The following is a 13,716-nucleotide window of genomic DNA, read 5'->3' as shown; positions in this document are numbered from 1 at the left end:
GGATGATGGTAAGTAAGCACCATGCTAGAGGTGTCTGTCACTAAGGGAGATTTATTTAAATGATGCTCCCTATAAATATCCATCAGGTTGCACCACCAGGGAAAGAAGCTTGGACTGTGCCTGGCAGACATTGAGTCGAGTCTCTGTGTCTGAGGGATATTCAGAGTTTTATCAGGAAATCCTCCATAAACAACAAATTTTATGGCTATGGTGTGAGAATCCTTCTCAGTCATTTTCCACAGTCAAGCAAGTATCTTGGAGCTGCAGTAATCCAGGGGAGAGTGTGTTGTAATGATAATGACCTTCATCTGCTGCAAATGGAAGGTCTTTCCATGACAAGGGGGATCACACTGTTAAAATACATAAGAAAAGCAAGCCAGCCTCCCCTCTGCAGTAAGAGTGGGATTACTGCTAAAGCAGCCGTTCAGTGGCTTGTTCTGACTGGTCTCATTATTTTTTTAGCATCAAGCCCCCTTTCTCTGCCCTAAGGACTTGTTTGATTTATAGTTCTTCCCTCACAGCCAGTTCTTCAGGCTGTGAGGGAAACCACCTCCTGCCAGTTGTAATAGGAAGGGCCCTAGACTTGGGGGAGCCAGAAGAAACATAAAGATAGGACCTTCCTGGTCCTTGGCCAAAGGATTGCCAGAAGGCAAAAGGTGATGGAGAAGGAAATGGGGTTAGAGCTGATGATTGGCTTGCATACCTTGAGAGCTTATGGCTCAAACACTATTTTAGTCTTCCCAGGGGCAGTGACTAAAGAGCAAATTTTCCCTTTCAGATCTTTAAGTTTGGAAATCTTGCCAGTCTCAAGCAGTGCTGTTCATAGAATGTGTGACTTCACTGTCAACTCAGTTAGCTGAATACAGAAATGAAAATCCCTCAGATATCCTGCACGGCTTAACCTGTCAATTCAGAGAGGTGTGTGTTTCCCATAGGTCCAGTATTGTATTCTGTTCCCAGAGGCTTCTGGAGTACTCTTATGATATCTCAAATGCCACTAAATAGCTGTATCTATGCAGCTGGATTAAGCTCCTTCAATCCATCCCAGACATTAAATAAGATAATATCTCATCAAAGGGACTACCCAAGGGTGGCTTAAGCTTCCTGAAATGTAAGGGAATATAACAGGCTAGAAGACTGCTAGAAGTTCTTGATATTAAACAAAAATGGAGAGAGAGTACAGTTCCTCTTCTAAAGCCTCTGATTTCTTACATCTTATGACAGCCTGTTTGTGAGGTCAATTGGGGTTTCTCTGAAGCTGTCACACAAATAAATTTGGAGTTAGGTGTGAAAAGGAAAAATAGGCTCTGACAAGACGTCAGCTGAGATAGCGGTAGATGTTTGCAGATAAATGGGAGTATTTGCCACACCCAGCAGAGCTGGGAATAACAAAATGAAAACAATTTATAAAGGGGGCACTGGCACACAATCTTCTTTCTGTGTCAATGGGATAGAGACAAGAAAAGCTTTGATGAGAACTTTGACTGGGAGAAGCAGGAGGATTCTGCAGAAACTTTAACTCATGAAGTTAGACATCTATTGATATTCCTGAACAGGGAAGATAAGCAGAAATTTTGAAACTGGTGAGCATGCAAATTCTGTGCCAAGAGGACTAAATGAAAAGCAGAGAAGACCCCTGGCCAAGGAGGTGCACCATTTGTGCTTGCTTTGGTGGTATCATGCAGTACAAGAATGGTGAAATTTACCCTGTTGTTTTTATCTAGAAACTGTCTTTTCTGATGAAAGGAGGAATCAGGACTGAGTGAAGTCTACCCTGAGATGGAGTCTCTTTTACCTCAGATTAGGTAAATTAGGCAAGGTAGACATTTCCTAGGGATGTGCCTTTCTTTAGTGATAACTAACATCATGTTTGTTGATGATCTTATGCCACTGCAGGAGTCAGAAACTTGAAACAAGATTTCAAGGGCTCTAGAAAGACTAGGATTTGGAAAATGATGGCTGGAGAAAAAGGGAGGAATGAGAAAAATAAGGCAACAGCAAGGGAAAAGGAGAGCTAAAAGTCTGTAAAATTCTCAGAGGATGAACAGCTTGTGTACAATATGCTGAAATTCTCTTGGCTCAATCTTATGGCACTATTGGCAGGCAGAGCATTAGGTACCATCTCTGCTGAGAATGCCATGTCCCAATGAAACAGGGGTGATAGCACCTTTCCCTCTAAGATTAACGGTCTCCAAATAAGGTGTTTGAATATTTACAACGCTGGAATGTGAGCATGCATATATAAATGATCTTTCAATGGCTGTACTGAACTGTTGTAATATGATTTTTCCACTAAAACTTTGATGTGCATACATCAGACTTTGAGCGTGTAGTGTTGCTTAGTTAATATTTTGAAATGCTTTTAAGTCAAAGCAAAAGCTTTAAACACAAATCCCCAGCATACATCTTGCACTTCACCTTCTTATTTGTGTCAGCCAGTGTCTTCATTGTTCTGTGAGTTATATTGTCAAGCACAGGTTGTTCCTTGGTAGAGGAAAACAGATTTCTGTCATTTTGCTTATGCACCTTACAAAATCAGAAAGCGGTTGTTGTGGTCAGAAATAGGCTGACTTACGTGACTTTGAAAGTTTTTGGTTAGCACTGGCACATAAATCTAGTTCTGAAGTTGCCTGCCTGGGTCAAAAAGGCAATTATGTGTAATTAAAGCAAAGCCTGCTTTAATTAAGCATCTCATAGGAGTACAAGTCAGTGTGGATCCTGCAGATGGTTACACACTCATTTTGCTTGGAAGCAGCCTGTCCATGCTGTTTCACGTCTTTGTGTGCAGTGTTTGGATGTGAGGGGTTTTGATGTCTTCTCAGTTCTCTCCCACCATCCAGGATGAGAAGATGGGCCTTGAGCAGTGCCCAGTTTACAGCCTGCCTTTTTAGATTCATACTTGCTCCAGATCAGTCTCCAGTGTTTGGGGGTTTTTTTGAGCAGACCTTCACTTTCTCTCATTGCTTGTTTTGATCACTCCTCCTGATATATAAAACAGCCCAATGTTCATTATAGTAAATGTCATTCTAACGACTGTGATTGTTACCACAGAAAAAAGGGCTGTCCCTTACAACAGTGGTAGCAAAAAACTGGTCTATACACTGGGCTTTTATGATGCCTTGTGTCTGGATGAGGTCCAAAATAGCAAGACCCACTTTTCAGTATTCAAATATCAAGACACAGAGATTATGCTTGCTTAAATAACTGTGAAAGCTGCTTCTCACCCTGAAGAAGTTATAAAAGGCCAGTTAATGGAAAAGATTATTCCAGACAAGAGTCCTAACTACCATCAGGCTTTCTTGTGTAAGTACCTTGGGTGTTGATGCTAACTAATGCAGGTAGACCCAGCAACCAAGAAGTGTTGGCAACATCAATGCTCTTAGCAATAGCATGACTTGGAACATGCATTGGCATCTAGCAAGGAAAATTTGAAATGTGTTTTTCAAAGAAAATAATATTAGCAGCTGCTGGAAGCTGACAAAAGCAATAATAATGAAAGACTGAGGCCGTACCAGCCCATCAGCATCCCAGTCCTAGTGTATGGTTTTTAAAGGACTTCCCATTCAGTGCTGATCCCACTGAACCTGCCTGCACAGCACTGCTGTTCTAGGAGATTTTTTCTACATTGCTTTCCAGCAAGCAGATTAGTCTCCATCCAAAGGAGTTGCGTCAAAGAAATGTTTCCAGAGCATCCCAGGTGAGGTACCTGGATCACTGGTTGGCAGTGAGCAGACTGACAGCATGCAGTAACGTCCTCATATACACCTCTTTAACTCCACTGCTCCTGTTAGAGTTAACTCTCTCAAACTGAGGAGCCAGTAGGTCCTGTTGGCATTCATCAAAAAGAGATCTCAATCTTTGTCCTTTGCAACAATGAGGCTGCATTTACCATTCAGGAACTGGTCTAAACCCATGTAAAGAGCAAAGAGTTGTCTGCTGTCTACACCAGAGGCACTTTCATCACTCTTTGATTAGGCAGTCATGTTTTGTGTTAACATTCATGTCCTTTACAATTTATGATGCTGGCTTTCAACAGGGACTGAGAGCTTAGACCTTGGAGATCACATCATGCAGAAGAATTGCTCCCTCCATCCTCACAAACTGCAGTTTCACTGCCTTGGCTGTGACACTGTTTCATAAAGGCACCCTGCTAGCTGGGGCTTTTTTCAAGAAGGTGCTAATACAATCTTGTATCTTGGGAAGTATCAAGATCCATCAAAAAGGCATTTAGGAATCAGGCCTTTATTTAGAAATCCACCTCCAATCAAGTGACTATCCTCTTGCTTCAGGAGATGGGAGGAATTAGGAATTTGGAGTCTAGTAGTTTTTTGTTGGTATGTTTTCTTGCTTTAATGTGAGCATCTTAACACAGTCTGCTTGTATATGGTTCCAAGTAGAACTGTGAATAGAAGGTGGGGAGTCACAGTCAAAAGGCATCTGGAGTGTAGGCAAAGAGCCTTACAACCTGTGTGCCTCCCAGACTTGGAGTCTTCAGTCACAGATACCTGAGATTCCAAAAAGTCAAGAGTGTTTGTGGGCATGGGCAACAAGGGATGAGTTCCCTGCTGCTGTCACCTTTGAGAGTGAATCCAGCAGAGTGAGTAGGAGCCTTGGCAGGACCATCCTGCAAGCTAGGGCTAGGTTACTCTGACAGGTACTGGGTGTCCTCTACATTAACTTCCTTTTCACATCCTTATGCCTTTTTATTTGTTATGCTGCACTTCTCATAAGCTTGTTGATTATAAGGCAGCTTCTTATTTAAAGACTGTGAAATAAATTTTTGTTTGTTCCAGAAATATTTATTTTTAATAAATATTTTTTTGTTTAAAAAGAAATGAAACCCTTTACCTTATAGACTAAGCATGCGCATTGCTAAACAAGACAAAAATAATTAAATATTGCCAATTAACATTGTTATTGTTGCAACTGAAATGGATGTTACTGGTGACACAACTGAAAATCTGGCCAGAGGGGTCTGGTGACCTCAAGGAGAAAAATTCCTCATTTAATGAGGCTATTTTTTAGTTCTGTGTGGTATACATGCTGAACTTTTAGCTGTGGCTTCTTCGGGCATTGAGACAAGATCCCAGCTTTGGTCTAGATAGGATTGGTTTTGCACATTATCAGAATAACTGAGCTTTAACCTTATGGTCAGTTTTACTGGAATATTGCTGCTCTGTAGCTAGCTTTCTCGCTGTGATGGTTGAAGTGGAGAGGATCTAGAGTCCTCCCTAAATAAAGAATTGGGTGGGCTGATAAGCCAGTTCAGTAACCAGCTTCCCAAATGCAGATTCCTCCTGCAATGTTAAAGTTAACTATAAAATAGTTTAAATGATATTTGGAATCATTCTCCAATCAAATGTGTGTCCCACTGAGATCACTTATTTCCACCAAAAGAAAGTACCTCTCCCCTTTCCACTTACCTTAAAAAACAACTTATTCTCAATCAAAGAAGATGGAAAGATTACAGATGTTGATTGCTTTAAGCAGGATGAACACTGCAAGGCAATCAATTCTAACACTGACTTCTCCCAGGTAATAGATGATTTACACTACAAAGTTTAGGCTTCCATTGCTATTTTTCCCCCCTAATAAATAGCTATGACAGCAATTCTTCTTTATACTGCTGCCATATTTCTATTGGTGGCTTGCCATTGCCACTGATGAAAATGTCAAATGGTCTCTTTTAGCTAATTAATAATATCATCAGCTAAACTAGGTCTCAAGGACAGAGCTGACCACAGGGAAAGTCCATCAAATCAAGCAGTTTGCCTTGACAAGGGGGTTGGAGAGAAGCTGGTGTAAAGGTCACAACTTCTTCTCGTGTTTGTTTCTAAGCAACCCAGTCAGTCAGTCTGTGGTTGCAGCACACTGGGTTGAGTTGTTTTGCTTTCTTGTCTCTGCAAGTAAGACGCTGAAGGTGACAGGCCCTCAGGGAATGAGCCACTATGTTCCACATCAGATAGCTGGGGAAGTTCCTGCTTTATGGGCAGGAGGCCTAAAAGCAGACCCACAGGAGAAACCAGTGGTGAAAGGGCTGTTGGGAGTCAGAGACTTCAAGCTAGCTCTTGCACAGATTAAAAACATAAATAAAAGCCCTAACAACTGCCCAAGTTTGTGTGTGTGAGAAAATGTGGGTATCTTGAGACTGACAAGAATGGGTCATCCCTTGGTTCTGTGCCCTGGTCAGAGTGAAGTAAGGGACAGCCTGTCCAACTTAGGGCAAGTTGGCAGGTTAAGGAATAGTTGAATGGCCCAGTTGCAAATATGTGAATACTAGAATGGTATTCATAGTAGTCAACCAATATAAATTACATACCAGAAACCATCAAAGGCTGATGCGGGAAGCTTGCAGAGATGACACACCAGCAGAAAAACAAAACTTTGATGACTCTGAGTGATCTGATGGATGTTTACACAGAATTCTTTTTTGTGGCTTTCTGCCTTTTCTACATGGGTTATAGAGGCTTTCTTACCAGGGTGAGAAGCAAGAAGCCTGATGCTGCTAAGGGACAGGAGTGCTCAAGGTGCATTCCCTAGGTCCAGGGTGGCTGGCAGAATATAAAGCCATACCAGAAAAATGAGATAGATTTGCAAGCATTCTCAGTAGGTGAGTTCAAATGATCACATTACTGGGACCATTCTTCATAGGCATTCTTCAGGGCATCTGTCTCAAGACATGCATGTCACTAAAGAGGACAGAATAATTCACTAAAATGAGCAGTAACACATTTTCAGGATCAAGTACTTGCACAAAATTTTCAGTGGTGTCCAAGGATAAAACAGGTAATCTTTTAATTGGGATGTACAATTTTTCTCATATTAGATAATTGGAGGTAACTAATTTCATGCCAGTTTCTAAAGTTTCAGGAGAGAGCTAGGGAATATATGGACCAAGAAACCTTCTGCTTTCACTGGCCGAGTTGGCAAGAACTGTAATGCAGACCCAAGAGATTAACACATTAGGAAGGAATCAACAAAGTTTTGGTAAACAGACCTAATTCTTCACAAATTCATTAGTTCTTTGAAGTATTCAACAGCCCTGAGGACACAGGCAATCCAGCTGATAGAGTTTACTTTAAATTCAGAAGAGATTTTAGCACATGCCTTTCAAAGGCTCTTAGAGGATATAATCTGAGAGGGATAAACAGGAAGGTCCTTGAATGGATAAACAGTTATAAGATAGAACAAACAAGGCTGTGCAGAAATGGTTGGAGTTTACAGTGGAAAAAATTATGAATGCTTAGTTTAAGCAGTTCAATATATTTCTAAATAACATGAGAAAAGTAGACTAGTTGGCAGATTACCTTTTATGATGATACCAAGGATACTAAAGACAAAGACTGAAGAATTGCATAAGGACCCCATTCCAGGGTGGGGGGAACCCAGCAGATAAAATTCAGTTCTGATAGATGGAAAGTAAGTGACAAGGAGAAAACCCAGTCCTGACAACACTGATAGTGATGGGCTCTGAGCTTATTAGTACCATTCACAAATGCTATTTTTATACTAGGCTAAAGAATATCTGGCACAATGCTAAGCAGCAGTCAAAACAACAACAAAAAAGAAAACAACAACAACAAAAAGAACTTGATTACACAGAATTATTTAAGAAAGGAACAAAAGGCAATGCATTATTCCACTGTATGCCCCTGTGGTGTTCCAGTACATCTCAACAAGTACTTTTAAGTTATACTGCACCTATTTCATAAAAACTACAGTGCATATACAGTAACAAGGATAATTGAAAGTATGGACAAGCTTTCATATGTGGAATGATTAAATAGCTTAGGACAGTCTCGGCTGGAAAAGAGATGGCTGAGGACAGAATATGACATGTCTGTAAAACTATAGTGGCATGGAGATGGTGAATAGGTTTTGAATCCAGTATGATAATTAGGAAGCAGAAATAGCAGGAGAAAAACAAATAAATGCATTTCCTCTGACAGCATATAGTTGAACTGCCACATTTAAGGCAGGATTTTGTGGAAGGCATGATTTTATGAGAGTTGGAAAAGTGACTGTGAGAAGTAATTGTAGGAGAAAAAAAATCTACTGAAGGCTGTATAGCGATAAAGACTGAAGGCTATTAAGTATAAAGTTTGGGAATCCACAGACCCCAGTGTAGTGAAGCCTTGACAAACTCACCATATACTCATCATTTATACTTTTTCCCAGCACCTCTCCCAGGCAGGTAGGGGAGGGTATGGTACTGACTTGTCTCCCCACCTCTGCTCCTGTGCTGTGAGGAAGAGGCCAGGAATGCCTATGCAAGCGGTCACAAACGCACACTACTGTTGTAACACAGTGAAGACTGAAATCCCCTATTAGAAAGAGTGCAGACTGTGCTAGCACAGAATCCTAGCAAGGGCCAGGGAGTTGTACAGAGGGCACATTAGGTATCTCTCCTCCATGCAGAATCCTATTTTCTTCTGTGATGCCTATAATGGCTATTTGTAGCTATGGATATATACTAGGAAAGGCAGGTTTTTCACTGCATTGTGCAACCATTCTTGGAATATCACCTGCATGATTTTAAAGAAGGATGTTAATTAAAATGGAAAGTTTAATTGCACATGCAGAGCACTGCGAAGTGGTTTGGGATGCTGTGTGTTTCACAGCTCTGTGTTGGGAATGTTCTGGGGGGCATTTTGAAGTGTCTCAATTCCCTCTGGCATTGACCCACAGGCTGCCCATATGTGTAATCACAGCTGCATCAGTGACAATACAGACAGGAAAAGCCAGCAGCAACACAGCTTGAGGATGTAACTGTGCCAGCTGTGCATCTCTGTGTCCCTCAGCTTGTTTCCCTGTGCCCACTGATGGATGAGCTACACACACTCAGGCTGTTCCACTTGGTGTACTGCTTTGGATAGCCACCCCTCCTCTCAGTAATTACTGGCTTTGGAATTACATCAGGGACAATAACATTAATTTTGAGGAAGGTTGTTAACTTTCCTCACGTACAAAAATACTTTTTGGAAACACTAACAGTCAAACTGCTCAAATAATGGCTTTCAATACTAGGTTTTTAGTTCAGCTAGTGTCCTTGGGGGTAAAAATTCCAGCTGCATAAATGTGAAAGTTGTCCTGCTTTTAGGATCCATATGGGTAAGAGGAGAATACTAAAATTCTCTTGGTAATACAGAGTTAATATTGCTAAATACTGAGTTGTCGTTAGAACTGACTACTCGTTTCCAATAAACCACAATGAGACAAACCAGACACAGGAACAGGAATTTCATGAATAGCCTCAAATATGCAATTTGGGCTTGGGGGACTTGGCTGACAGGTATAGTTTTATATGAAAACAGACCTTAGTTTAACTTAGAATATGAGAGTGAGTTCAGAGAGCTGGAACTGAAACCACACTACCCTTTCTTCTGAGCTCAACTACAGTCAAATCACAGAGGTCACATCAAATGACATGAGCTAAAAAGCTGAATAATCAGATAAAAAGGCTGATTTGTTATAATTCTGTCCTTAATTTCTTCATAGGAAGAACCTGTTCATCTTAAAGGCAGTGCAATGGATTTACATATTAAGTGGCTTAATGGAGAATATATGAAAACTCAGAGGAACTGGGAAGAAGTGGAAAACAGAATGAATGTGACAATAGAAATACGGAGAAAGATGATCAGTGAGAAGGCACCTTTAAAAGATGTTCTTAGACTATTTCCTTTCTTAAGATGCCCTTATCAGGTAACAGAGCTATTTTTAATAATGACATTGAATCCTGTGTTATAGATGTGATACATCTGTAGGCGTGTATTGCACAGGATATTTCCACTGAAGTATCCATCAGCAACGTTCTCTTTAATTCATACTGAAATCCCATTTTAAAAGGTTCATCACTTCAATTCTGAGTTAAAGGTGCCACACACACCACCAGCGTCACTGTTTGGTGTTACTTGATGTATTCCTTCCCTGCTTTGAAAAAAATTTACATCACCCTCTTGAGTTTATAATCTTATTTAACTGAGTTAGTTTTATCCTGTCTTCAAAGTGCATGCATTGTTTACAGTTTTGGTTTTGAGGTTTGCAATACCAAATACTTGTTTTTCTTTTAGCTTTTTAGGGAGTTCCAGCTTCTCACACACATGGACATTCATAAGAAAACAGTCGAGATTTTGGAGATTTATTCAGAAAACATATTGTCCTTGTATGTGGTGAGGAATAATCCAATTAACATTATGCTGCAAGAAAATCTGAAGCAGCACACAGAGGAAGACGTTCTGAAATGTCAGTACAAATCTCCTATGCTCTGAATATCAGAGTTTTGTTGTAGCTAATTGTTCTTACTTATGTAACTAAACTAGTTTCAATTGTACTGCAAACGCATTTCAAAAATGTTATGGTTTCTTTGAAAATATAGAGTGATGGTGAAGCATTGAGAATAAAAGCTATTAAATTAGTAGGAAAATTAAGTCAGTCAAGTATTGAAGCTTTTTTTTCACTGAATAAAAGACTGCAGGTTTGATAAAGTAAGTAATTACCTTAAAATAAGTATTGCTAGATGAGCAGAAGTATGCATTTCTAGATATGAGTGCTTATTATTTTCTAAAAATACCTGCAGAAAACTAATTTTCTGCTTTAGAAATAGCCCCATAAAAAAGACACAATTTCCTTTACAAGTCAAGTTTCTATGGTTATAATCTTTACCCCAGTAAAATAAAAGAAGTAGTTCCCACTAACCATTTCAGGCACTCTGCAGAGAAACAGTGCAGGAAAAAGGGCACAGACTGGTGCCTCTGGTGAGGTCCATGTATCCTGGCTGTGGGGAGCAAACACCTGCTGACACTCAGCTTCTTTCAGTCAATGAGAAATGTGGGGAGTGTGGTCCTGCAGGGACAGAACTCTTCAAGCAGTCATTCAGAATTGCCATTCTTGCCCAGCTGCCCAAGCTCAGCTCTCTGAGAAGTCCTCCCTAGACTCACTTTCTGTCAAACAGGCATAATAATTTCAGGATGTCAGTCCAAGGTCACACCATATGAACACGTGTGAGTCCTATAGCACTTTCACTCCATTTATTGCCAGGTCAGCTTTGAAAGAAGCAGGAAGTGTAGGTTAAAATTCTGGGGATTTCCTTCGCTAAAGTTAAAAACAAAAGTACTCATGGTAGATTAAAATTCTTCCGTGAATAGTCTAATCCAGAAAGCCTTTATGGACTTTCTTTTCATAGCTTTGGCCAAGGTAATCTATGGATATAGTAAGTAATTTCCCCTTTTCTTATACAGCATGTCCACAGAGATTTTGACTCATGCCTTAGTAAAGTCCTAAGGCCTTTCCTTTTCTGTTTTTCTCTCACAAACAACTTGACCTGGCACCTAGATAATAAATGCATGGTGAGGTAAGTTCAGTGAAGCACGTGACACCAGAAGCCTGACTTGCCAAAAAAGATGTTATAGTCAATAACACCTGAGTCAGAGGGATAGTAGATACCAGGTGTCAGGAGGTTCTGCAGCACCAGCTAGTGCCATAGCCGTCAAAGCAGAGTCCTGGAAACAGGACTCCCCAGACTTCAGTTTACTGGGGAGAGAGAAGTTTGGGGAAGGGCAGTGAGAGGAGGAAGACTACTCAGCTCACAAACTCAACTAAAAGCAACCCAAAGGCCAACTTACTTATTGTGAGGAAAATTGAACTGTAATATTGAGTAGCAGAGTCCCAAGAATTATTTGACACTAATGTTCATTGCCAGCTGAGTTGCCTAAATATTGACTGTGGTACAAACTACTCTTCCAAGTGGACTGAACAACAGCTCCACTACTGAGCTCTTAACTATTACATAGACTGCAATCTGTTTTTCCAGGATGATACTGCAGTGCCAGAAAGTTTTTATTTGTAATTTAGTATAAATCCTTGCCTTTGACAGATATGAAAATGACTGCTGCATGTTTGCTCCTGCCAGAAGTCTTTGGAGATGATTCCAGTCTGTTTGCTGCAGTGAACGAGGAGGTAGGAGACAGAGCACCAGCAGCCTTGGTCTCTCTTCCTTTTGTCACCTGCATGTGCACATCACCTGGGCTTTTGGTGGCTCAGCTCAGCTCTGGGAAGAGGTGACATTAGTCTGCCCTTTGAGTAGAAATACTCACAGAAATATTACCTAACTTCAAAGGAGTGTTATCAGTCTTACTTCATTCTCTGACATGTTCATCGTAGCAATGTTGTGGCATGATTTGAAATACACTTTTTTAAATTTAGGTAAAGGCAGTGACACCAGTGCTGGAAGTGAAAAATCCCTTCAACGTGAATTCATGTGAGTTTGCCCTGTACATAGAAAGGGAAGAGCTGGCCCAGCTCGATGACTGCACCATGGCTCTGGCAGCGCTGGTGGCTGCATTCCATGTGTTTGATATCCCATGCCCAAAGAGAATCCACAGGACACTGAACTTCCTGGAGTCCCTGGTCTTTGATGTGAGGAGCCCAGCATCCCTGCCCACCATGGTAAAGACAGGGCTGGAGACACCCAAGCCTCCAGTACCTGATGGTGCACCCAGCACTCCTCTCAGGAGCATGTGATATTTTGTCAAAATAATTCCCTTTGTGCCATTCTTTCTATTCAAAGTGTATGTATATTTAAAAGCTACGTTTAGTAATGCCCTCCTTTTTTTATTGTACTGGCTACTTCTAACAAAAAATTAAAACTCCAGCAATTTCATTATTTTAAATGTAGATTTTAGAGCAGTCTAGAGATAATAAAATTTTCTGGATTACTTTATGTGTTATGTATTATTTTTCTATAAGGAGCATTTGAAAAATTCAGATATTTTGATTGTAAGAATTAAAAAAATTATGACCCAACATGAGCATTTCACTGCTTTAGATGGTAATACAGTTAATATTTTGAAATGGCACAAATTAAATATCTACTTATTACTATTACTTCATAATGTTATGATTGCTGAGAGCCTAATATAATAATTTTAGTGGTTTAAAATGGTGGGCCTGATTTTCAATTTACAGGATGACGACTTTTGCTGTTTTCTTCTTGCATGAAACATTTTGTTTCAACATTAATCCTCAATTTACTAAATAGGCATTCTAAGACGAGCTCTCAAAGCAGCAAGAATGACTTATCTGGGATGCTGCCATGTGCATTGGTGCTGCAGAGGGAACGTTTCTTTCCAAATTTGTTTCTCATTTTCTTTCCAAATTTGTTCCCTGGAACAAATCAGCTTTCTCCACATGGTGACTCTGTAGAAGCCCTCTCCTCTCTTCTTCCGCAGCCTTCTCTCTTTCCCAACACTCCATTCGTAACTTCTGTGTGAAAATCCCAAGGGTTGCTGTCTGGCATTGCATGGCTTTGGGCAAGTGCCTGGCGATAGGAACAGCAGCCAGGACTCATTGCATTAATTAGAAATAAAAACTGGCTTTTTATTAAAACACTGTGTTCTGTTAGAGACCAATCTCCCACCAGTTCCAAAATGTCAGCGTAGGCAAAGCAGCCTCTGTGGTCACGATGACTCTTTAAACGCTCAAACACACAGCCTGGAAGATCACAGAAGCTTTGGTAAATTTTGGCTGTGCAGGGGTGACTCCAAGGCAGTGATGACAGTGGGAGATCCTTCAGGATGAGAGGAGATGGCTGCATTTGATGGCCAAACTCTCCTGCTATAGGCTTCACATGGTTCCCATGGAATGCAGGGAACCTTTACCAGTGTGAGGGCTGGGCTACCACAGATACAAAACAAAAACCAATGCCATTTCAGAGATTCA

At 40.6% G+C, this 13,716-nt stretch overlaps 1 protein-coding gene across 2 annotated transcripts in view; it reads left to right on the top strand.

Annotated features, from left to right (window-relative positions):
- The window catches only part of SAMD3 (sterile alpha motif domain containing 3), a 45,295-nt gene extending 32,653 nt beyond the window's left edge, over positions 1-12,642 (top strand). For both annotated transcript variants that reach the window (XM_064708054.1, XM_064708055.1), the window contains 4 exons: positions 9,499-9,702; positions 10,071-10,242; positions 11,873-11,955; positions 12,202-12,642. In XM_064708054.1, coding sequence (XP_064564124.1) covers positions 9,499-9,702; positions 10,071-10,242; positions 11,873-11,955; positions 12,202-12,519 — 777 coding nt within the window. In that variant the 3' untranslated portion in view covers positions 12,520-12,642. The remainder of the gene's footprint in view (positions 1-9,498; positions 9,703-10,070; positions 10,243-11,872; positions 11,956-12,201) is intronic.
- The last annotated feature ends 1,074 nt before the right edge of the window (positions 12,643-13,716 follow it).

Source organism: Zonotrichia leucophrys, chromosome 3 (assembly GCF_028769735.1).
Source record: "Zonotrichia leucophrys gambelii isolate GWCS_2022_RI chromosome 3, RI_Zleu_2.0, whole genome shotgun sequence".
NCBI classification, from domain to species: Eukaryota; Metazoa; Chordata; class Aves; order Passeriformes; family Passerellidae; genus Zonotrichia; species Zonotrichia leucophrys.
The sequence above is the reverse complement of the archived record's forward strand: the minus strand, read 5'-3'. Positions and strand labels throughout refer to the sequence as shown.